This window comes from Mirounga leonina, unplaced genomic scaffold, assembly GCF_011800145.1.
Source record: "Mirounga leonina isolate KUSES-001 unplaced genomic scaffold, KU_Mleo_1.0 Mir_150, whole genome shotgun sequence".
Lineage (NCBI taxonomy): Eukaryota > Metazoa > Chordata > Mammalia > Carnivora > Phocidae > Mirounga > Mirounga leonina.
The window spans coordinates 719,938-745,642 of record NW_023270374.1 but is presented as its reverse complement, the minus strand read 5'-3'; the positions used below and the strand labels follow the sequence as shown (position 1 = coordinate 745,642).

Here is a 25,705-nt window from a genome sequence, read left to right as displayed (position 1 = left end):
CAAAACACCCCCCACCCATCCCACAACTTTTTCAGTGGCTCCCAGGGCAGCTCTGGCCTGGCCTGGCCCTTTTCCATACCGGCACCTCTGTGGTTTGCAGACACTGGCAAAGGACAGAGATATTCCTAACAGATGAGTGGGTGGGCATATGCACTAGAGGTAGGAAGCTGCGAAAAGCTGTCTTTCTACACAACAGTTTTCTGAAGCTCAGCTGCTGGCTACGTAGCCATAAAGAAGAAATAAGCAAAGGAAGAAGAAGCAGAAGAATTGCTTGCTGACCACACCCAGCCTTGACTGAGTGAGGTTCACCAGGCCCCTGGTGCCTGCCCCATGAAGTCCGTCCCCACTGTCTTATCAAAGAATGAGAGGTGGCAAGTGCACACAAGCCAGCCAGGAATGTTCATGGTGGCCTCAGGCTTCCCACATCCAGAAGCAGCCTCAAGGAGCTGCACTTTCTATGTGCCTTCCTGCTGTGAGTTGCTCTCCTCCCCTTCAAAGGTACATTCCATCAACTCCGCAAAACTAAGGGTTTGGTTTTCTTCCCGCTAGTTCAAGGACACATGCTGCTGACTCAATTTTAGAGAAAACACTTATCTAGTAAGTGACTCACTTTGATTAAACCAGCAAAGTAATATACGATATGAAAAAAACATATATCTGGTCCAAAGTTCCCTTAAGTTTCTCTGTTTGAAAGTTAAAACTGCAACACACTATCCATAATTTTATGGCTATTTCTGAATATAATAAATTAAATTCACTACTACTTACTGATCACTGATAAATGCTGGGCTGGTCCATACCTTCTGGCACTGTGTCCTCACAACCAGACTAGCAGGTGGGCATTATTGCCCGCAGTTTATATGGGGGGAGACTGGAATTGAGAGGAGTAGAAAAACTGGGCCAGTACGTGGTGGAGATGTGCCAGACAGCAGATCCTACCTAGAAGTTCAGCCATGAAGATGTGCAGGTCCTTTCCTTAAACACCTCCTAGACCCCATCCAACTCCATAGTCCGGCACAGCAGGCAGCCCCTCTGACTAGGCACCTGACTGCAAGTCCCATCCTGCCCTGGGAGACCAACCCCAGGCCTTCACTGCCAGGCTGCTACTGCCTCCAGTCTCCAGTCCCTGGACCTTCTCCCCTTGTGGCGTGGGGGTACAGTGTACCCACCCCCATGCCAAATCTTAAGGAAACACTAGTGGATTCAATCTCAGCAGATACCAGAGGACTGACTGGCTGGTGGAGCTGGTTTCTGGGATCTCAACTGCCACCGTCTAAAGCAAGCCCTGGGTCTTCAGAGGCGGGACACAGCTTAAACTGTCGATTGGGAGACACCCATTCCTTCTTTCCCGTCCACAAGCCCAGAGCAAGGAGATAACTGATTCCTACTGATGGCGGGTTTTTTTCCCTCCCCCTCTGCCTGCCACTCGGTTTGTTTACATGGGCAGTATCTCCCCACGCAAGTCTCTGGGCACGGCAACTGAGGTAACAAGTCAGCCGCTTTTCGTTTTTGCCTCTCCCAGGGACAGAAGTGGGGGAGTCCCGGCCGACACTTGCGAGCCCAACGCCCTCCACCCCAGCCTGGCCCAGGGGTAGCCCGCAGCAGCGCGGGCGCACTTCGCAGTGCAGTGGAACCCCGCAGCTGAACTCGAGACAGTCGATTGAGGAGCCGCGCTGGGGCAAGGCCAACGGCTGGGCGACTCCAGCTGACGCCGGGCCGGGTCTCCGCAGGCGGGGGCCGCAGCGGGGAAGGTGGGGTCTGGGCGCGGGGTGGCAGCGGCCGGGGCTGGAGCCTCTGGGGCCGCATGGGATGGGGGCGGGGGCGGCGAGTCGCCACGGTTGAGAGCGCGACAAGCAGAAGCCTGGAGGAGGGGCCTCCCGGGGGGCCGTGACCCGCCGGGCCGGGAAGGGCTGTTAGGTGCCCTCGGGACTCGTGAGCTGGGGGCGCCCTGGATCCCCCGCAGAGCACTCACCAGACACATTTAACTGGCCTCCCAGAAACCAGCCGATCTTGCCGCTGCTGAAGTCACAGTCCCAGACAGTGTGGTAGGGGGTGTCCCACACGAGCGTGTCCCGCGCCAGCGGCCCCCAGAAAGCGACCGGATCCCGGGCCGCCTGTGCGCTCTGCGCCTGGTACGAGCCCGGCTGCGCGGCGGCGGCGGCGGGGGCGCTCACCCCGCGCAGCTGCCGCACCGGCTGCCCCGAGCGCCTGCACAGGCTGCCCAGGAGCCGCCCCGCGCTGCTGCCCAGGCCATGCGCCGCCGCCATCTCGCCAGACGCCGGGAGGCACTCGGAGCCCCAAGCGGGTGCCGCAAGCCCGGGGCGCCCCTTAATGTCTCCGCGGGCCCCGCCCCGTCTCCTCCCTCTGGCCACCACCCACTCCTCCCGGCGCCTGTGCCGTAGGAAGCTGCCTCCCGCAGCCTGCCGCGAACCCCACCCCTTCTTCTCCTGCCCTAGAGAAGAGGTCCGCGGAGGAAGAGAGGGCGTCGGGGAGCGCGGCCGGAAGGTTCCCGCGGAGTTGCGATGCGCCCCCCTTGTCTTTGCTTTCCGGTCCTGACGCTGGGCGTCGGGCTGTTTTGGTTTCAGTTTGTGGGTCTTCAGGACCCAACAGCTGCGCCAAGCAAAAACAAAACAAAAACAAAAACCAGCGACACGTGCGTCGCGGGACGCAGGCTCCGGGCCCCTGGCGCCCGAACCGTCTGCTATGGGAAGGAGGCAGCGCAGAATGTAAGCGACTGGTGGAGGGAAGCGCTCAGGTGGGTCTGAAGACCACCAAAGTTAGGTCCTTTCAGCATTTCAGAGGCTGAAGTCAAAGTATCAATCCTTTTGTACGCCCTTGAGAGTGAGCCCGTCACCTTGCCAGGCCGACCTGTACCCCCACCCTCCAACACACACATAAGTGGCCCCCGTGGGCCAAATGGGCTGGTTAGTGGTCCTCAGGCCACGATGTTGGTCTGGGCTCTGATGCTCAAACCCTGGCCCAAGGTCTGATGCTCTTAGCAGCCAGCTGCCAGCCTCAGGCCCCTTGGGAGTCACCTCCGGGGGAGGGGGGGCGCGCATGGGGGAGTATAAGCGAAGCAAATGCTCTACTAACCTTGGCTGATTTGGAAACATAGGTGTTTCTCCCATTGCTCCAGCATCTGTGGCCTGGGCTCAAACCCTGGCTTTTCTAGCTCTGTGACCTTGGGTAAGTTTCTTAAACTCTCTCTGCCTCATTTTCCTTTCCTAGAAAACAGGAGTAATATCTCTTTCCCCAGAGCGGAAGTCAAGATTAAATGCACTAATATCTGTGGAAAGTCTAGCCTGGAATGGGCACACGGGAAGCTCAGTAGTGGAGGCTGTATTGTTGGGAAACTCATGGAATCTTGTCTCAACCAGATTCTTAAATATTTCAACACCCAAGATGTAAAAGCATAATGAAGAAGGCAAACAGAGAAGAAAGAGGATTTAGAAAACTGGTTGGTTGAGTTCTTTGGGTTTGGGAAAGAGTCCTTCCTGTTAGCTGTAAGATCTGCAGTGGGAAAGACCCGGCAGAGGAGAATATTTCCGAGGAGCTTCCACTGGAAGTCAGCTCCGGGCCCTGCTCTGTGTGTGTGTGTGTGTGTGTGTGTGTGTGTGTGTGTGAGATATGCCCGCCTCCTGCCAGAGAACAGAGGGTCTGAAGGCCGCTGAAGACTGAAATAGCTGGCAGTACACATGTGCCTTGCTCTGTGCCAAGCACATTTTTTACTTAGTTTAAAAATTATCTACAGCTATCAACTCCCACCAATGACCAACCCCCTAGTGGAACAGATGAGGAAACTGAGGCCGAGGAAACAAACAGGCTTACTGAAGAGCACCCAGTGTGCCCGTGGAAGAGCAGCACTGATACCCAGCACTCCCGCTCCCATCTCAGTAGCTGCTTCACCATGTGGCCTGAATCTTCATTTTTTTAGAAAATATAAAATTGTCAATGAAGATTATAACTGTGGTAGAGGGTCCCAAGACTGCCACTGACACTTCATCCCCTGTGTATAAGGGATGGTGTGCTGCCCCGTCGAGAGAGGAGCCTGTCCCCCACCTCTTGAATGCAGGCTGGTGGATGGCTCTGATGCTGGACCACAGGAGGCATCCGGCTCGGACAGACCCAGATCTAGGCCCCAGCTGCAGCTCAGCTTTCTTGGAACTCAGCTGTGGTGCTGTAAGGGAGCCGATGTAGCCTTCCAGAGGAAGAAGCCTCACGAGAACAATGAGAAAAGTGCATAGAATGGACTCAACTTTAAAATAAAGAAGTACAGGGGCACATGGGTGGCGCAGTTGGTTAAGCATCGGACTCTTAGTTTCAGCTCAGGTTGTGATCTCAGGGTCATGAGATTGAGCCCCGTATTGGGCTTCCAGCTCAGCGTAGAGTCTTCTTAGGCCTCTCTCTTCTTTGCCCTCTGCCCCTCCCCCCCCAAATAAACAAATATATAAATAAACCTTTAAAAAATAAAGAAGTCACATAGTTCTTGTTTCCTTCAAGTTGGGTAAAGAGAAGTGATTATGTGTACATAAAGCATTTCAGAATTCAGGTGGTACAGAATTGCACTTCCTGTAGCCCATTACCCAAGAGATGACCTGGGAACCTTCCTCCTGAGTGTCACAGCCCTGGGGTCCCCGAGGCCAAGGCCATCATTTCTGCCTCCAGGAAGCATATCACCCAAAACTAGAATAAAGTGGAGCCACTGTCCACCTGCCCCAGCCATATCCACAGGGCTGCTTCCATGGGGCCCCAGTGGTGCTGAGAGAGCAGCAGACCATCCAGGCAGTGCTGGTCACATTTTCTTCCCAACAGGCCCCTGGGCAAAGCCCTTAGCTTTGAAAGCTGTACATTGGCAGGTGCAGAAGTAGGGAGGCCTGGAAGGTTTCCCATGGGAAGCTGGGGTTTCCTTTACATCTTAGGTCTGATGTTCTCGTTGGAGGGTATAGCCCTTTGCCGTTTGCCTTCTTAGGTCCTGAGGTCCAACCACCTACATTACTCAGAGCACTTGGGTGCTCCTAGAAACAGTTTTGTTGATAATGGACCTGGGAGAATTGCCTGCCCCAGTCAGCAAGACCTAGCATTGACTCACCAAATCTGTAAAGTCACGTGCCTCCACAAAAACCTTCAAAGCTCTCTGCTTACCCACTCTGCATCGCTTCTTTTCCTGTTCTCTTCATTTTGCACTTCTCTTCAATGACATGCAAAGGTTATCTGTGGAGCCACTCCTGTGTGCACAACCCAGTGCAAAGGGCCGACAGCTTGACAAGGATGAACCAAACACAGCCCCTGAGCTCAAGGTTACCACGGGGGCGGGGTGGGGGGAGTGCACGGAGGCAGAGAGACAGCGGCTCAAATGACTTGAAATGCAAAACAAAACCAAAACCAAAATTCCATAATAGGAGCCTTGAAGCAGGTCAGAAGGAAGACAACACTTGGTTGGCTGGGAGTCTGGGAGCACTTTCAGAAGGGTGTCGGGGAAACCTTCCCCCCAGGTTCCCATTTCCCAGTGTTGCCATGACCTCAGCGGTAATGACCCATGGGGAGGTTTGTATCCATCCACTTTGGCAGTGGGGGCTCAATGATTCCCATTCAGCCACAGGACAACCTTTGTCTCCCATCTTATAACACTGTGCACCAAATCCCTGTGGATGAGTTGCCCCACCCCATGCCCTGCGGGGTTAACCCAGCAATGCACAGCAACCACAGGGTGGGAGGGCTCACCACCAAAGAGCAAGACAGGAGGTGAAAACCAAGACCAACTCCAGGATGTCTCCAACAGAGACATCCCATCTGCTCCAGCTCACACTCTGACTGATGCAGTCAGGAGCACTGTTTGTGGTTTTCTTTAAAGCTGGCCCAACTAGAACTGGCTTTATCCTGGACAGAAGTGCAACCAGGGATTGATGGTCTGATGGGTTTCTGGTCTAGCAGCTTCTGAGAATGGCAGCCAGTTCTGCCTGGGAAGGTTTGTATTTCAACTGGGATGAAACAAAAAATGGAGGGGGTGGAAAACTAGAGAGGGTTCTCAGCTCACCCTTAGAGTTCCCTTTGAGATCAAATGGTGACTCAGCGGTGAGGTAAAAGGAGGAGGAAGAGGCTTATACTCCAGAGGGCAAAGTGGATGAGACAGCCAAGTCCAACACTGTTCAGAGAAGCCAACTCCCAACTAGGACAGTCATCCTAATCAGTGTGTGGATTTCCTGCATGTGCCAGAAAGGCCCAATGGCCACTTGTCCTCATGGTTCATCTGGTGGGTTCATCCTCTGGCAGAGACCTGCAGAATCCACTCACTCCTAGTCAAAGATCCTAATGCCCATCAGCAGCCCACCCTGTCCCCTTCATAGTCCCAGTGCTGTGGGTATCCTTGCTGAGACACTTGTTCATGCAGTGATCACCCTAGATGCTTGGGTCCTCCATCACAAGAGTCTACAGAGGAGGAAGGGAAACCAGGGAGCAGTCTTTGGGCAGGTCTGAGCTATCAGGCCCCTTTTCCTGCCCCAAGAAGGCAAAAGAAGCTGAAACCATTCTTGCTATCTTTGCCTGTGGCCTCAGGAATGCTTCCATGGGCTCCCCAGCCTCTCAACTCAATCAACCCAAATGTGAGGGTTTACATACAGGCACAACTTTGAGACAAAGACCGAAGACCGTGGCAGGAAAGGGGTCAGCCAGCAAACATGTGCTGGCCACCTGGGGTGGACACTGCTTTCTCTGGGGCCAGTCCCTGCTGGTCCCAAAGACAGATTAAACAGGGTCCCAACCCTGAAAGCACCAGCTGAGAATCCAGGAAGATGTGTACTATTCGACTGGATCAGAAAATCAGTGATAGAAAATATAAATATAGTATCACCAAATTTCTGACAACAGTTTTGAGAAATTTAAAGCTGGCCAATACTGCCACCTGGTGATGGATTCTACATTTAACTTTTTTTTTCCCATGATATTGTCTTTAATCCCCCTCCCCCATCTCACCCATTCCCTCCACCCACCTCCCTCCCCTCTGGTAACCTCTCAGTTTGTTCTCTATAATTAAAGAGTCTGTTTCTTGGCTTTTCTCTCTCTCTCTCCTTTGCTCATTTGTTTTGTTTCTTAAATTCCACATATGAAAAAGAAAGTCCACATATGAGTGAAATTATATGGTATTTGTCTTTCTCTGATTGACATCATTCATTTAGCATAATACTCTCTGGATCCATCTATGTTGTTGCAAATGGCAATATTTCATTCTTTTTTCTGGGAAGTTTACATTTAATGTTAAAGTTACTTCCTATCCTGTCTGGGAAACCTAATGTTTGTACTACAGGACAGGTCAACCAGAAGAACACAATACATTCCTTGAAATCATGTCACCATCAAAGGAAGTCCAAGAGCATTTCCTGAATAATGAGATCCTTTGAAATAGTCTTTGTCTTTTTAGTGAGTTCATGAACAAAGATTGATTGTGTCCAAGGCAATGTGGCAGTCCTGAACTCAAGGGACAGACACTCTGGTGAAGGAGATGAGACATCTGTTATATATGGCAGGGAGAGAGAGAAAGAGAGAGAGAGAGATCAAGGTGATGGACGGGGTATATGAAATAATTTATTTAAAATTCTGATAAAATGGGAAAAGATAGGCTTCATGTCTTGGTCCATTTGGGCTGCTATAACAAGTAAGACCCAACTGGATGACTTCAACACAGAAGTTAATTTCTTCTTGTTCTGAAGGCACTGGCAGATCCAGTGTCTGGTGGGGAGAACCCTCGTCCTGGCTCTTAGACAGCCATCATTTTACTATGTCCTCACATGGTGGGAGGGGCAAGCAAACTCTCAGGGGTCTCTTTTACAAGGGCACTAAACCCAATCATGGGGGCTTCACCCTCATGACCTCAGCATCTCCCAAGTCACCACCTCTTAATGCCAGCACACCAGGGTTGGGATCTCAACACATGAGTTTTGGAGGCACACAAACATTTGGTCCATAACACCATGGTTGAAGAAAATCCTGAGGAGCCCCTAGCAGATGGGAGACTGGAGGGTGGAATTTGGAGAAGAAACTACAGCCCAAACACACACAGACTATGTTTTTAGAAATCAGAAATAATTCTAGAAAACTAGAAATAGAGAATGTAACTATAAATCATTGGTGAAGGAAATGGAACAAAATTTGGTCAATCAAAAAAAAAGCTGAAATGAGTAAGATGGGAAAGGAACAAGCAAGAATTGTAAGTTAGAAAATATAAAACAAGGGGCGCCTGGGTGGCTCAGTCGGTTAAGCGACTGCCTTCGGCTCGGGTCATGATCCCAGGGTCCTGGGATCAAGCCCCGCATCGGGCTCCCTGCTCGGCGGGAAGCCTGCTTCTCCCTCTCCCGCTCCCCCTGCTTGTGTTCCTGCTCTCACTGTGACTCTCTCTGTCAAATAAATAAATAAAATCTTTAAAAAAAAAAAAAGAAAATATAAAACAAGATCAAGGGATTTATGTCCAAACATCATAACAGTAATAGCTATAATTAATCTAATTTCCCCCATTAAATAGAAACTGTAGCATAGAGTCAAAGGGATAGAAAATTTGGAAAAGAAGGTGTAAGACATGGGGTGTGGAACACACACACACACACACACACACATTTGAAGCTCCAGAGGAGACGATGAGAAGAGGCAATATTCAGTGAGTTAAAAGCTGCACATTTTCCAGAATTAATGAAAAACACACTCAGCCTCTAAAATGCACAAAGTCTAAGCCAGTTAAATAAAATGAAATCAACACCTACACACATCATAGTAAAACTGTCAGAAACCAAAGAGAAGACAAGCAGTAGGTCATAAAAACAGAAAGAAAAGGTGGATCACCCACCCAGGAAGGTGATTAGACGGACAGCGGCACAGGTGGTATATCTTTAAACTATTATAGGAAAATGTCAACTGTGAATAGTGTAGCTAGTGAAATAATTTTTCAAGAACAAGTGCAAAGTACAAAACAAAAACTAATAGAATTCTCTACTCTACTCCCTCACTAAATTCCTTCAGGAGGAAAAGAAATTAGCCCCAAATGAAGTTCTGAAAGGCAAGAGGAGGGTAAGCAAGAAAATTGTTGCACTTGTGGGTAAACCAAAACAAACATTAGCAATATAATTTTAACAGCAATGTGTACTTGGTGGAGTTAATCAGAGATGGAAACAAAATCCTGAACAACAAGGAGTGTAGAAGTGGACAGGAGTAGCATCCTATAATCCTTCCAGTGGTTGGGAGAGTTTTAAATTTAAATAAATATGACTGTTACAATTTCTAGATTAACCACAAATAGAAACATAACTTCTAATCTAGTAGCAGGGAAAATAAAATAAGAAAATCTGAGCAATCTGAGATATGGATAGAAAAGAGAAACAAATTTAAAAGAAAGAAAAGGTGGAAAATGTTTTTAAACATACATAAAAATAAGTTAGTGAAAATAAATTCCAAAAGGTCAATAATTATATTCTATGTAAATGGAGTAAATTATCTTGTTAAAGACAAAGATTGTTGGAATGGATAAAAAAATTCCAACTAGATATTTTTTCAAGCCATATACCTCAACCTAAAAATGTAAATATATAGAAATATTGATACTGAAAGCATGGAAAATATTTACCAAATAAATATGAATTAAATATCAGACAAAATGAACTATAATTCAAAATAGGAGGGGAGATAAAGAGGGAAATGACATACAGTAAGTGATCACCAGGAAAATCCAGGAATTCTTAACTTGTGTACACCTAAAAATACAATTCCAAAAGCATAAAGTAAAAACTGACAGAAATACAAGGAGAAACTAACAAATTGACCCTCATAATTTTCAGGCCATGTATGCACAATCCCAAAAACCATCTCATAAAAATTGGGACAGTGACTGGATATCATTTAGATTCACAAAAATGGTTGTTTGATTGGATTCAAGCTTTATTTACAAAACTGAATTCAGTAAAGCCAGTCTGTGTGCATGGAATTTTAGATCATAAAAGTTCCTTCAGATTCCACTATACTTCTGTCATGGCTAGGATGTGGCCCCATCCCACCCCACTTGAGACCCTTGAGGACTTGTGAGCACATGGCTTGGCTTGGGAGGACATCCAGGGAAAGGAGACGAGTGGTGGCAGAGGAGCAGGAGAGAGAGAAAGAAGGAGGGAATGCCACAGCAAGGGTCCATTCTCCAGCTGGTCACCCCTGTGGGCCACTGGGGCTGGGCTCCACCAAGACGTTCAGTTGTTTTGTGGAATGCACGTGAGTTTTGCCCATCACAGGGGTGGAAAAGGGAACATTCCTTCACAAGAATTCCACCCCCCACCGGTCATGAGTTGTGACTCTTTGCACTTTCAAGTCTCACAGGTGAAAGTACCAGGTGAACTCCCAGAAGGATCCATACCTCAATGTCCAAGAAGCCCAGGTGGAAAGCAAGAGACATTCCATGTAACGGCCAGACTTGCAAAGCCAGTTGATGCAGCCAGAGTAAGAGATGTTCAAGAAGATGTGATGTGGATCACAGGAGTATCTCAATCAGAAATTTCTTGAAGGACTCTTCATTGTATTACTTGGTAAAAGAAATGGATTTCTTCCCCCACCCCACCCCACCCCTCCACACACACATGAACACACTTCCTTGCAACATTCATTTTTATGGAATTCCAACCCCTCCACATGCTCCCTACACGTCATATTTAAAGAGATCCCAGAATCTCCCCACCTCCCACACTCAGCTACATCCCTAGTGCCTTCGTTCAGGATTTAATGCAACTTTAGTCATTGTACAAAACTGACAGTGTGTTGAAGAGGGAAAGAGAAAAAGAGGTAGTGCTGGTGGCCTTGGGTGGAAGGCAGTGAAAGAGAAGTCCTAAAATGGTAAATGAGGCTGAACCACAGACCAGCAAGGTGGCTAACAGGACAATTATGTGAACAGAGACATTTCACAGATCAGCAGTCAATGAGAAGACTGCCACAGCTGGTGATTTAGGGGGCGAGTTGGAAAGATGAGGGTAGAACAAAAGAAATTCCTTCACGTAAAAATATTCAAGCTGTGAATTTAGATTGGTACTAAGCTAAAAGCAAGGCAAAAGCATATCAGTGTGTTTGCCAACAGGTGGCACCAGTGTGTAAACTTGTGATGTCTCTGTGTTTTTTATGCCTGCCTTCCTTCCTTCCTTCCTTCCTTCCTTCCTTCCTTCCTTCCTTCCTTCTTTCCTTCTTTCTATCCTTCCTTCCTTCTTTCCATCCTTCCTTTTGATGGAAGGAAGAGACAAAAGGCAGCCAGCCTTGGATGAACTTTTAAGGAGAGAGGGTGTCCAAAAAAGTGAGAATAGTGCTGTGGGTATCCACAGTTCCCTCCTAATAGATAACTGGTGTAGAAGTACTTCAGAGTGATGGACAAAGCCCTTTAATATGGAGAGATGTTTCTGAAAGAGCAGCTTTCTACATCTGTACATTGGACCTAGACGTCATGGATACCATTTTACCTTCATCAACCAGGTGCCAGATGTGGGAAAGAATACAACAAACCTGGAAGATCTTTACCTTCATTCTAAGCTTGTTGAACATTTGCATATCTGGGAGGCCTGCAAGTGGGGAGTCTGGAAGAGGGATCATCAGTGATAATAAAGGGAAATTGGCATGCTTATTTAGGCAGAATAAAGCTGCATGAGAAATTGCCCAAAGGAGGAAAATTCAGCAGCATTAAAGGGTGTAGCTAAAGGTGATCATACACCAAAACAGGGTTTGAAGCAGCTTGTGTGCTATCTGATAAAATCCCTTAAATAGGGGCCCAGATGAACCAAAGTTAAAATTGGGAAATAGAGTATTTCACAACAATTCTTGGAGAGACATGTCTTCTTAGACCTGCTAGGGAAATCGCTACACCCATTACAGACCCTTGTTCTCATTCCCAGAATTCTGAAAAACTTTGCAGCCCCTACTCAGTGTCCAAAGTGAGGCCAAAGAATCTCAAAAGCAATATCAAAACAAATGGCCTAGAGTTCATTAGCTGCCATTATCTGCCCAGCATGAGCTCAGCAATATGGAAATGCAGAGCAGAAAGTCTGAATCTCTCAACCTTCAAAGTACTTAAAATTTGAATTCCTAGGACACCACCTGCAAGAGTTTCTAAATGCCTGAGTAGATGGGAAGTGATTTATTCTTCTAGACAGGAAAGGATTCTTCCCCAGATCATACATAGCCTTGTCCACCAATTTGACCTCCTCAAAGGACTTGAAAAACAATTAGCATGCCCACCTACCTCCAAAATATGTGCCTTCCAACATAAGTTTCCCTTATTTTAAAAAATTGTTGGGGACCTAGCCAGGTGGCTCACTGGCTCAGTCAGTGGAGCATGCGGCTCTTGATCTCAGGGTTGTGAGTTCGAGCCCCATGTGGGGTATAGAGATTACTTAAAAATAAAATCTTTTAAAAATTATTAATCAAATAATTATATGTCCCTGTTAAAAACTCAAATAATGCAGGAGGTTGTATAACAGGTAACAGGAGTCCCTGCCCTATCTCCCACACTCAGCCTTTCTACTCAGCCACCCTTCTAATCCTTTCAGCTGCTCACATCAGGGATATTCCTGTATAACCTTATCCTTAGGAAATACACACAGCTTTAAGAGATAAAGAAGCAGGTATAGCCACAATGGAAAAGAGTATGGAAGTTCTTTTAAAAATTAAAAAAAGAACTACCATATGATCCAGCAATCCAACTTCTGGGGATAGATCCAAAGGAGATGAAATCAGTACCTTGTGGAGATATCTGCACCCCCATGGTTCACTGCAGTATTATTTACAATAGCCAAGACATGGAAACAACCTAAGTGTCTACTGACAGATGAATGGCTAAAGAAAGTGAGATATATACATATAATTGATATATATATGCAATAAATATATATAACATATATATAATTTATGAATATATAATGGAATATTATTCAGCCACAAAAAGAAGGAAATCCTGCCATTTGCAACAATATGGATGGACTTTGAGGATTTTATGCTAAGTGAAATAAGTCAGATAGACTGTTGGGGGAGGTCATCCAGAAGATATGACTGCCAGTTCGCCCATGAGCTGGACCCTGATAATCAGAAGATCCTCACCCCCTCCTCTGTTCCTAGAACGTGCATTCCACTTTCCTTTCCCACTTCCAGAGGCTTCCCTAGGAACACAAACTTGAGAAAGTGAATGTGGTCCTGAAACCATCTGGACAGTATATGTGACTGAACCCACTTAAGACCTCTGTAAAAACTTTTAAGATCTGGCAGGCAGGTGCAGAAATCTACTTATCTTGCTGCCACCCAAGAAAAGCCTCTTATGTATAAGTTTCTTTTGCATATTAGAACTGTCCCTACCAACCTGGAGTGCCTGCCTCTTTCTTCCATCTCTCCCTACCCTCCGCATACAGTTGCATACAGGTTTCGGATTTCACCTAGGAAGCTCCTGAGGAGCTTGCAAACCAACACAGAGAAAGACAAATACTATACGATCTCACTTATATGTGGAATGTGAAAACATGAAACCCACAGAAACAGAGTAGAATGGTGATTGCCAGGGCAGAGGAGTGGAGGAAATGGGTAGATATTGGTCAAAAGGTACAAATTTTAGTTACAAGATAAATTCTGGGGGATCTAAGGTACAGCATGGTGACCATAAGTTGTCAATACCACACTGCATACTTGAAAGTAGTTATGAGAGTAGCATTTTAATGTTCTCACCATAACAACAACAAATGGTAATGCTGTGAGGTGAAGGATGTGTTAACTCACCTATTGCAGTAAACATTTTGCAATATATATATATATGTATCAAATCATCAGATTGTACACAATGGTCTATGTCAATTATATCTCAATAAGGCCGGAAAAAAAGAGATAAAGGGGCAGATGATGTAAGCAACTTCCTCTTAAATGGTTCAGAAATATATATATTGTGTGCGGATAGTTTATAATATTTATACTGCTAAACCAAAGGAAACAATAGTGATTTCCACATCTTGTTCAGGTGTCATTTCTGAAAATATCTCCTGAGTTCATGAACACTTCTCATGCACTGATGCGCCACATCCTGCTGCTGAAGGCTAGCTGGGAGTGTGACATACTAAGAATCTCTCCAAATGGGCCTTGCTAAAATTGTGATTTTTTTAAATCTCCTTTTGAGCTTTTACAGTCACATTTCAGCCAGGAAACAATTTTGAGAGCTGGAAATGATTCAGTCCTGTTGTCAGCCTGTGGTCAGACCTCACTTTGACCTGCTGCATGATTTCAGTAAGGGTTTGAGAAGACTATGTGTAAAATGCCTGCTTATTTCTTCATTATCAAACTGGCACTTTTGAGAACCAGACAGGAGACGTGGGCAGAGTACAGACTTTTCATCATAAAAAGTTTTCGCACTGTATTTTTAAGAGTTGTTGTCCAGTGTGAACTTAGCTCTAAATTGAAAACAGGTATTACTATTTTAATATTAACAAGTTTATTTTATTTTTACATACTAATTTTATGAAACTGAGAAAGTATGAAAGAAGACCGAAAGTCTATCCTACTTTGTTCCTGGAACTCTTCCTAAATGTTGCTTACACAGAACATTCCAATAGGTTGCTATTCCATTCTGTACTTAGTTGATCCCATGTTGTTAAATAATGGTGATAAGTATTCTCATTTGAGTCTTAATATTAATAGGAATGCCAATAATAGTCATATAACAGCTAATATTTATTTTGCTTTTTCTCTGCCATGCCAGAACTGAGCTAAGTACATTACTCATGTCCTCTTATCTAATCTTCTGGGGAAATGAGAATGTTCTATTACTATCCCCATTTTAGGATTGAAAAAACTGAGAGATCAGAAAGGTCATGTTATGAAGGTAACACAGCCACCTCAAAGACTGCTTTTAGATATATGTGTGTGTGTACATATGCATTATAAAATATTAAGATGCTATTTTTGAAATAAGCATCCTTCTATTCTTACTTTTTAAGTTTTTTAAAAGAAATAGGTATTTCTTGAATGAATGTTAAGATTCATTCAGTTGTTTGAGTTGTTAATAAAATGTTTAAATACTTTTCTTTCACGATATTAAATTCTCTTTGCATTCCTGGGGGGAGGACCTTCTGTCTATAGTACAACTGTTTATGACTTTCTTGGTTAGTGATTTTTCAAATTTCATGCTTATTCTGGAGTCATTGTTAGTAATATGTATTTTTCCAGAAAATGTGTCCATTTGTGGGAGATCTTTAAAACATATCAATATATTTTCCAGTCATGAATAGTATTTTCTTATATATTGAAATGGTCTACATTACTGGTTCTGGTCCCTTTCTCTTTTGCCTCTTCCTGTTTTCTTTTCCTTTATAATATTGCAGAGAAATTTGTCCACTATTTGTATATTTTTATATAAAATGTTTATTTCATTTTCATTCTGCTTTACATATTTGTTTATTTCTACTTATATCTTTATTTCCATTTATTTAGGGTTTTTTTACTCACCAACATTTCATTAATACCTTACTACATAAGTAAATATTCCCAGTTACCATTTTTAGCAGCTGCATAATATTTTATTCTATGAGTGCAATATATGTAAGTTGCACAAGTTACCAGCTCCGTCCCCCAAACTCAACCCTGGAGATGGAAGAGAGATGGAAGCAAGAATCTTAAAAACAGCTGTGAGGCAGAAGATGGTCCAGAACAAGCATGGCCACTTGGCTCAGAGCCTGGTCTGCTGCCTCTAGACATGAAAGAGAACACAATTGCTAGAGTTCTTCACCAATACCTGCTCTTTCGCCCTTTAGTCTCAGGATTCCGCAATGATCTCTATGAGCCAGAATGAATAAAAAAAGGTAGTGCTCATGGTTCTCTGTTTCTACAGTAAGAATAGGTAACACTTACTTCTCACAATAGTAAGGAACTAGCTAGGATGGGAAAGATAGACCAGAGGAAGGAAGCCTCTCTTTTCTCATCTGGAGAGATGAGAAAAGCAGGCCCAGTCTGACTGCACCACTTTCCAGAGAAGGCCTCTCAAATGGGGGATCCCCACTTTCCTTCCCCACTCTGACTTCTTCATGAAGTTTCACATTTCTGTCTCATGAATCTAAGCTCTCTCTGTACTTGAACTCTAAAAGGTGAATTAGGGGGGTGCCTGGGTGGCTCAGTCGTTAAGTGTCTGCCTTTGGCTCAGGTCATGATCCCAGGGTCCTGGGATCGAGACCCACATCGGGTTCCCTGCTCTGTGGGAAGCCTGCTTCTCCCTCTCCTACTCCCCCTGCTTATGTTTCTTCTTTCACTGTGCTCTCTCTGTCAAATAAATAAATAAAATCTTTAAAATATAAATAAATAAATAAATAAAAGGTGAATTGGGGCACCTGGGTGGCTCAGTCAGTTAAGCATCCAACTCTTGATTTCCACTCAGGTCATGATCTCCCTCTCCTTTTGCCCCTCCCCGCCCCCATTCTTGCATGCCAACTCACTCTCACACATGTGCATTCTCTCTCTGTCAAATAAAATAAAATAAAATATAAAATAAAATAAAATATAAAATAAAATAAAATAAAATAAAATAAATAATAAAAGGTTCATTAGACCTGGCTGCCACCCAGTGGGAGTTTACAAAGCTACACATGATACATGCTACAGCCTGAAGATGTCCTGAGATTAAAAAGGGCCAAAGGGGCTGCAGGGGGAGGAGCTTTGTTAGGGGATCAGTGATAGTGGAGTTGTATACACCTGTAACAGAAGGAGCACCCTGAGAAGCAAACAAACCACACAACATTTATTCTTAAATAATAAATAAGTGGCAAAAGAAATACAGGAAAGGAAACATTCATGAAATCCAAGTCACTAAAGTGCTTTCAAACATAAATTTTAGAAGACCAAGAAGCCTCATCTGACTTTAAAACACTTATAGGTATTAAACAATTATTTAAACACGGTCCCATAATATTTCAGAAGGGAAGGGAAAGTATGTCTTTCTTTCTTGTTTATGAGTTCTGATATATACAGCCTATCAAATGACACTCAGGATAATACAAGAGTATTGCCTAACAAGAAAACTGAAATGTCCAAAGCCAAGTTTAAGGTAAAGATACTATAATTCATTCATAGAATGAATGAATTATATGGGGTATAGGGTCTTTGCTATTTATAAAGACATCTGATTCTCTGGAGGTTAAATGAATTTATATTTTCAAATTCAGAGTAAGAACATCAGACTTCACCTATTAATCTACACAGTATATTGAACCAAATCTCAAAATGAGGCCCAGCAGTAAATATGTTTTTTTGAACTTTAAATCCTCCCTCCTCAAGTTCTACAAAAGAGAAATAAAATCTTACATGAAATTAACTGGTTCAAGTGCCTTTAAGGAATGGTTTCCATTCTAGAGTGAAATGGGATTTTCCCTAAATCATCCCTTTGTCTTCTTAAAGCAAGTGGCTTTACATTGTATCCTGACCCTGGAAGAAGAAAATCCAGCTGAGAGTACTGGTTTTAGACAACTTTTGTCTTGTGGAAAATGCCATGAGGGATGAGCACATTGCCCAGCCTTTGAGGGTCGGGCCTGTGGGCCTCATCAGGCTCCCACCTTTCCTGGCTGGAGCCCCTCCAGCCCCGAGGAGTCTGAGCATCCTCGGGCACTGGCACCCTGGTGTGTTTTCTTGGTCTCCTGCCGGGCAGAGCTGGAGAGATCAATGGCCACATCTTCCAAGCCGTTCTCAGGGCTGGCTTCATCTGAGCCTCTCTGGGGTCCTGCCTGTCTTGGGCTAGAACCTTCCTGGAGGTGGTCTGAGTCCCAGAGTCCTGCCAGCTTTTCTTCATTTCCTGGTCTCCTTATCATCCCTGTGGATTTTTTATGCATCCCTTGCAAAAAAAGGAAAAGAGAAAAAATAAAAATAGATATCTCCAAATTCAGCAGTTTTGTAAATCTCTTCCTTGTCTTTGTTCTTTAAATCCCATTAAAAGTGCCCTCATCAGTGCCTGTCTCTGGGGCCTCTAGGGGAGCCAGGTAGGTAACTACCCCCATGAAGGGTAGAAGTCTGATGTCGGCCTGTGGAGTGCAGCCAGCAAAGGTATCCAAGTGATTTTTTTTTTTAATTTAATTGTTGCCAATGTTTTAAAATCAGGAGATTGCACATCTAAAGCCAGACTTCCAGCTTCTCTGAAAGTAAGAATGTCTGGCAGCACTGGGCCCACTTTCTTATGTGGCCACAGGTCTGCAGATGCTAGTAAGCACCATTGCCCCACACCTGGCTTGCTTGTGGAAGTTCAGAGGGGTGGACTTGGTTCCCTGCCCAAAATTCTCTTTGTTTCTTCAGTCTTTGAGGGCAAAATCAAGGCCATATTTACAATTGTTATCTCTAGTCTCAGCATAGTGAATGATGGGTAGGGGCTAAAAAAGTGTTTGCAAAACAAAAAATCTCCCCACACCAACCTAGAATTCCACACACACACACACACACACACACACACACACACACACACACCTAACTCTAATCTCCTACCCCGCCCTGGGTGCTATCTTGTGACTCATTCCTCCAAGGTGTGATCCCTGCCCATTAGTCTCTGGTAACAGCAAACAGAAAACAACCAGAATGCCCAGCCCCAAAGCTTGGACCTCACCCATGTAGACTGTTCTAGCACCAAAAGTCTAAGAGACAGAAAAGCAGGTTGTTAATGGCAGAACTAGGACCCAGACCCCGGACCTCCTGGCTCTGGTATGCAGGGGGTTAATCACCTGCAGGTTTCACTGCTTAGCACTGTCCTCATTCCTATTACCATGAGCTCTAAATTGTATGGTTTCCAAACACTGTAATAGCACATGACATTTTGGAAACATATTTCACATATTACAAGTATATCATTCTACTCTTAGAACCAAAGCCTGATGTGACCTTTCCACACACTGTCTACACAGTTCTGATGAAAAATAATTCTACTGACCATAGTTCAAGCCTTTGAATTAATTAAAATTGATGTAATATTCTGGGCCCAAATCTGAGTAAATGTACATTGACTGGCTTTGCAAATGGCTGCTCTTCAGGGAACCCTGCCCCTTCCCCCAGCATCTCTGGCCCTCTTGCTGGCTGTAGGGCCGTCTTCCTTACCCAAGAGCCAGGGTGCACAGGAACCAACCAGGCCACCCTCGGTGGAGTTGAGGAGGGAGTCTGGCAGTGGGATGCAGTGTCGCACCATGGCCCCATAAAGCCCGTACTCGGCCATCACGCTGCTGCCACCCCAGCGCTTCTCCCGTTTCCGCCACTTGGCCCTCCGGTTTTGAAACCAGACCTAATGTGAGGCAGGACAGGAAGCAGAAGAGCATACAGGAGGAGACACGGTAAAGAGGATGCTCCTAGGTATCCCTGAGCAGGGGGTTCTAAAAACAGCCAACTAGTCGTTCAAGTCCCAGGCTTACAGGAGCTATGTCTACTATTCACTCAAAGCTCACAGGGACTCATCCTATTGTGAGGATAATGTTCAATCAGTTTCCACTAAGGTTTTTCAGAGAGCCAGGGATGACAAAAATAAAATTAAAGTATTCTTTCCCACATCATGTAAAGAAGTGAACTACTATGTCTCCTGATTTTTCTCATTGATTGGAAACAGTTCATGCTTGCAATGGTCCCTTTTAATATCAGGTTTTTGGTTTGTTGGTGCTATTTCTCCTCGAAAATATTATCTTAATAAAGAAACAATATGGAATATTAATTAGCTGTTAAAGAGTTAATGGCATATCTTCTGACCTGGAGAAATGTCTAAGATGTGTTGTCAAGCAAAGAGGCTAAGAAGTATAACACAATACCTTTTTGTTAAAACAAAGAGCAAAATTCCATGTGTATAAGTATACATATATCTACAGGTACATACATATAAACATTCAGTGCCAAATATATATGACACAGAGATGGTGTGCAGAAATGTTACAATAGGCTATTTATATTCGTTTCTCTCAGGGAATGATAGTCAAAGAGATGATTGATAGATAAATGACAGATAGATAGTTATAGATAGATATAACTATATATATAGTTTTTAGTTGTAGCACACATTATTATGTAATTTTAAGGAATTAATTAATAAAAGGAAAAAATCATTCAGGTTACAGAGGATGTCTTCTTGGAATAAGCATACAGAATGGCTCTAGCATTGTGGTACCTGCAGCTAAGTGAGCCTCAGTTTGTGTGTCAAGGGAAATGTGTTGGGTTGTTTAGAGGTGGCTGTGTGTATATGAGAAAAACATGTTCTCTGTGATGTCTTTGGGAAAGAGAAAGGGGACCCCAGACACCTGTATTCGGTCTTCCGGGAGCTCAGTTTTCACAGCCAGCATTTCCCGGGCATACACATCAGGGTAGTGGGCCTCGCTGAATGCCTTCTCCAACTCTTCCAGCTGGTGGGCAGTGAAAACAGTCCTGTAGGAAGACCCAAAGCACACGCATGAGTGCATGTCCACAGGAGACTGCCAGGCTTCCCAGATGTAGAAGACCCCGTGCCCGCCTTTCCACACCCTAAAAGGCCACCTCATGGTAACTGGATATCCCACCTCTGAATGATTAGCCTCTGGAAAGTCCAGAAGTTTGGTTCAAACAAAACAGAGTTCTTTAGTATATTTTTCCTCCTCAATGAATTCAAGAAGATCTACTTTAAAGATCCACAAAAATGTGTCTTTAAAATGTTACAAAGATTATCCTGCAGCCTCCTGTGAATAGCAGAATTATGTTCTCAAATGGCTACTGTGTGTCAACCAGGAGGCCACAGGGCCTGCCATAATGCAGCCCCATAGATTCTCAGATTCTGTGTCCTGAGTAAAGGGCCAGGGAAGACAGCCTGGTTGTATACCTGTGCCGCCTCTTCTTCCTCTTGCCAGGGGTGGGGGACACTTTCAGTCCACTCCTGTCTTCAGGTGGGCTGTCCTCATCTGTTAGCACAGGAGAAAGAGATTTTAAAGGTGAGCACATTACCTTTTATTTAAAAAAAAAACTGTTTTTAAAGGTGAGCATATTTTTCAGGGCACCTGGGTGGCACAGTCGGTCAAGTCCCCCATTCTTGGTTTCAGCTCAGGTCATGATCTCAGGGTTATGAGACTGAGCCCCAAGTTAGGCTCCACGCTGAACATGGAGTCTGCTTGAGATTCTCTCTCCTTCATCCCCCACTTGTGCATGCGCGCTCTTGCTCAAATAAATAAATAAATCTTTTTAAAAAAAAGGCGAGCATATTTTTCACTTTCTCCTCCAGATTCTAATATGAGGACTGAAGTTATGATTCTGCTAGGGTATGTGAGTATTTAATAATACACTTTAGCATTGTTAGCACTTACTATATTCTAGGCACTCTGCTTAGCACTGTCCATGCATTATCGCAGTTATTCTTCACAAAATAAAAGAACTCCAAGGTAGCTGCTATTATTGTCCTATTTTTACAGATGAGGAAGCTGAGATGCGGGGAGATTAAGTAACTTGCCCAAGATCACACAGGTTGTAATTGGTGAAGTTGGGATTCAAACCCCAGACTGTGTGAAACTACTTGGCTGTTAATGGCACTCTCTACCCCCACTTAGCTCCCAGCTCCCAAATTCATCCACTTCCTTCCACCTCTAATCCCTCTTCTTAATCCATACACCACCATTTCTCTAAGCAGGGGCGGGGGCTGAGGTTTGACATCAGAACCCTTGTCAGGACTTCACTCCCTGCCTTGCTATACCAATTCTGAATCTCTGGAAGTGGGGTCCAGGAAACCCACTCTTGACAAAATTTAGCCATATTTTGCCTTTCATTTTATCAGTGTCCACAGAGGAAAGAACTCATCCTATGAAGGCAGTTTCTGGATTTTTAGTGAAATTACTAATAGAAGGGTTTGTTTTATCTTACAGAGAGACTTATGAATAGATTTTTAAAAGCAGAATGAAAGTTTGCTTGCCTGCTGATCTGGCATGTTTACTTTTATTATTTTGTCTTTTATTATCAGTGGATACTCAATGTACGCTTTTTGCCTTGGCTGCCTGGATGCTCAACTCTAGGTTCTACTATATAGTTTCTCTCAGTCCACATTTTCTTGTATAATTCTCCGTTTTCTTCCACCCACACCCCAGACCTCTCAATTTTTTTGCCTCTGCTCTTTATAGAATTTCATGGCCTCCTTGTCTTTCCCCATATTCCGCCTCAACTTCTTTGAGGGAATAGCTGGGCTCGGAACAAAATGCTGAGCATAGAACAACGAAATTGACGAGGTTACTTCCTTTCTCACGTGTGGGGAGAAGGGAAGGCTGCGCGAGGTGAAAAGCGCGGTACCTAGACTCCCTTTTCAGCACCCCAGAGGCGGACAGTTCCAGGCCTCCAGGCCTCGAGCTCTTCCATCTTTCAATCCAGCAAACCTTTGAGCGCCTGCAGGGTACTGGGTTCTGTGCTGGTGATGAACAAGCACACCCAGGCCTCACTGACCTCTGCCGTTCGCAGAGGCCGAGACTCGCGCCGGGCGCTGGGGAAAAACCCTCAGGAGACCGCTGCTTGGTTGCCGAGACCCCCAGGGTAGGTCCAGAACCTGGTGGTGGTGATAGCTGCTGTGCTGCGGGACCAAATCCCGGAGAAGAGGCAGGGATTTGGGGAGAGCCAAGGGGCAGGGAGCGAGGCTGCGAGAATACGCCTCCCCCGACGGGGCCACGCTCTGGGGTCCCGACTCCCCTTAGATCCAGGATGCTGGGAATAGGGGCTCAGTGAGGCGATGGTGAGTTACCCCAGCATGGCCCCAAGCCGGAGGAAACAGGGGCAAGACCCTGATGGCCTGGCCTGATTACCGGACGTCGGGACGCTCTCGCTGCTCTTCTGGCTGCTGAGCTGGGGCGGTGGACGACCTGGGGCTTGCTGGGCAGCAGGTTCAGGCGCTCCGGGTGGCAGGAAAGGCACGTCGGCTAGGAGCAGGCAGGGCGCCCGAGCAGCCACAGGAGGCTGCGCGCCGAAGCCGCAGAGAAGGCCGAGCCCCAGTGGGAGGGCCCCGCGCGCGAAGCAGGAGCCCCCGAGACCCGGACCTGTGCAGGGTGCGGCCGGGGAGGCCTCACAACCAGATCCTGGCCCGGGGCCGGCAGGCACAGGCACCTCAGCCTCCAGGCCCAGCAGGTCGGTGATGGCGAAGCCGCGGGGGCGCGAGCCACTAGGGGAGCCGCCAGGCACCAGCGCCCTGCTCCTGGAGCGCCCGTCGTAAAGTGCGTCCCGGTAGGTCATTGCTTCTCAGTCGCCGAGGCTTGACCTTCTCTAGGTCACGTTTGCAGAGTGGGCGCAGCTCAGAGGACGCTTTATACCACCCGACCGCCCGTCGGGCGCGGAAGGCCAGGAGGGCTCCAATCAGTGGGGCGCGGACGCGTCATCGCCTCGGACCCCGCGAGATGGGGACGCCACTAGTTTCCCTCCCCTCGGTCGCCGCCCTCCCAGCTGCAGTCCCCTCAATCACCTCCTTCTCTCTCTTCTACAGCTGTCCTCCTGCCCACTCCCCAGCCGATCCCCTCATCCACCGCCCCCCCCCCCCCTTCTCAGGGAGAAGAAAGTAGGAAGGGGACGATCCGGCTATCTGCCTGTTCCTCTAAAAGCCGCATATTCAGGCCCCGGTGTGGTCTTCCTTTCTCTACGTGGAGGTCCCGCTCACAGCTGCCCCAAAGCCTCCTCCCAAGACCCAGTTGCCCATTAAGACCTAGGGCCTCGGGGTACCTGGCTGGCTCAGTCAGAGGAATATGCGACTCTGACTCTCGGGTTGTGAGTTTGAGTCCCACGTAGGGTGTAGAGATTACTTAAATAAATAAAACTTTTAAAAATTATTTTTTAAAAAGACCTAGGACCTCATTCCCAGCCACACTACCACCAATACAACACACGCCAGCCCTCCAACTCCACCGCCAGAGCCTTCCCCGAAAATCTCAAGGGGAAGGGAGTGGAAAGCGTTTATTTAATCCACTCCCACTTCACCTCCAGCCAAAGCCACTCCCAGCTCCCTAAATGGCTTTAGCCGGGGCAAAACTCACACGAACTGGGGGAAGAAGTAGAGAGAGACAGATGTAGAGTGGACCGAAGAAGAGTGACCGGTTTAGTAAACAAAAGTACTAGAGGTCCAATGAAATTTGAATTTCAGATAAACAACGAATATTTGTGTGTGTGTGTAAGAATATATCAGTATTTTATCTGGCAACTCTAAATTGGGTGTGGGGGGGTAAATCGGAACATAAGACCTGTCTGCTAGGAGGCACCCCTCTTCAAGGAGGCAAACAAATTACTGTCAGATTTTAGGATTATTCAAAGAAAGCCCGATTGTCCTGTGAAACGTCCTGATTTGTTAAAGTTGGCGCCAAACAAAGCACGTGAGTAAACCACTCCTGGCTCACACGCCAAAAATTTGAGTCCACCCAACCCCAATAGTTCGAAACCTTGAGCCCATCCTTCCCAAACATAGAATCCTGGAAACAGAATCTCTTCAGTGTCTCCCCTGAGGGCCCAGCAGTCTGAGGTATCTAGCGAGAGAGGTGAAAACTCTCAGCCCACCGGGACGCGGCGCGGTTCCCTGCGCGCGCCGGAGAGGAGACCGAGCCCTGAAAAGTGGGTCTACGGCTGGCTGCACCTTCGAGTGGGTCCTCTGTTAAACATGCAGATTAGAGGAGCTTCCGATAAAGATAATTACAACAGGCTGGGCATTAACTTTCCATTATTAAAGGAAGACCCAAATCTCCCCCCTCGCAAGCTGTTCCTGGTATTAGCAAAACAATAACTTTCCTTTGGGATAATTGTCTTTTGAATCGCTGGGGGTCAGGGGCGGCTTTAGACGCCAGCGTCATTTTCGGCTCCGCCAGGAATTTCTCCCCAAATTTATCTCTGGTTTTAAAGGAAGGTGTTATTGACACAGGACCCAGCCAAGTGCTGTAGCTCTTTGCCCAGCAGAATAGTCGTTTGTAATTAAGAATTTGGGCCCACAGTTTAGTAAGACACCTAACGATCCACACATTTTGAGACCAAGTCCGGGGTGTAGACAGGCGGGACCATCCGCCCCAAGGTGGCTCAACCGGGGTCAGCGCCTGCAGCCTGGAGTGCCAACCCCCCCCCCCCCCCCCCCCCCCCCCCCGCCTCGGCTAGGGTCTTAAAGTCTCTCTCCCCTAATCCTTTCCCCGGGGAGGCAGGTGATTACCGAGAGGACAGACCTCAAGTGGATGGCCTGGAACCCAGAGGTATCAAAAGGCCGGCGGTAGGAGCCCAACTTCGGTCACCCCACACAGTGACCTCCGCATAGATCAAAGAGCACACTGGTTAACAATCCTTTCGTAAGGATCTTACAAAACCTCTTTTGCAGATGAGAAAAACTGAGGCTTATTAACCAGGTCATACCAGACACGGATAGAGAAACCGGGAAAGCGAAGCTGAAAGAAAGCCGAAGAAGGAGCCGGAATTGCAACTCCAAGGGGACCTTGCAATTCCTGCGCAGGAGCGTCCCTAGAGCCTCCTCCCGCTCCCACTGCAGGAAGGGGCCCTCTGGACCAGGTTGGAGAGATAGATGAACCCGGGGTGTCTTCCTTTTTTGCAGAGTGGCAGTGGCGGAAGCGCAGCGCCTGAGGACACTTTCACTGTCTCCTCCCCAGGGAGAAGCGCCTCCCCTACCCCCTTGCGGCTTTAATTCACGTCCCCACTCCCACGCCCAGCTGCTGCGGCGGACCATTGACTTGCTCGCGGAACTCTGCGGGATCCTCTCAAGAGGCCCGGCGCG

At 46.4% G+C, this 25,705-nt stretch overlaps 2 protein-coding genes across 2 annotated transcripts in view; both read right to left on the bottom strand.

The window, feature by feature from the left end:
* The window catches only part of ACSS1 (acyl-CoA synthetase short chain family member 1), a 61,172-nt gene extending 58,844 nt beyond the window's left edge, over positions 1 to 2,328 (bottom strand). Inside the window, exon 1 of the mRNA XM_035005727.1 lies at positions 1,973 to 2,328. Within this exon, the coding sequence (XP_034861618.1) occupies positions 1,973 to 2,267 (295 nt within the window). The 5' untranslated portion in view covers positions 2,268 to 2,328. The remainder of the gene's footprint in view (positions 1 to 1,972) is intronic.
* Positions 2,329 to 17,555: 15,227 nt separating this feature from the next.
* VSX1 (visual system homeobox 1) lies at positions 17,556 to 23,398 on the bottom strand. The gene is made up of 5 exons (XM_035005635.1): positions 22,767 to 23,398; positions 20,816 to 20,894; positions 20,265 to 20,388; positions 19,087 to 19,267; positions 17,556 to 17,842 (listed from the first exon to the last, which is right to left on the bottom strand). The coding sequence occupies exons 1-5, from the start codon at positions 23,188 to 23,190 to the stop codon at positions 17,556 to 17,558; spliced, it is 1,095 nt and encodes a 364-aa protein (XP_034861526.1). The 5' UTR covers positions 23,191 to 23,398.
* Positions 23,399 to 25,705: the final 2,307 nt, after the last annotated feature.

Excerpts from the sequence above, each read along its gene's own strand:
- VSX1 (XM_035005635.1), bottom strand. The coding sequence starts at position 23,190 with ATGACCTACCGGGACGCACTTTACGACGGGCGCTCCAGGAGCAGGGCG. Across the intron at positions 20,895-22,766 it reads CGAGAGCGTCCCGACGTCCG|ATGAGGACAGCCCACCTGAA; the intron begins GTAATCAGGCCA and ends CTGTGCTAACAG. Across the intron at positions 17,843-19,086 it reads CTGTGCACCCTGGCTCTTGG|GGATGCATAAAAAATCCACA; the intron begins GTAAGGAAGACG and ends TTTTTTTGCAAG.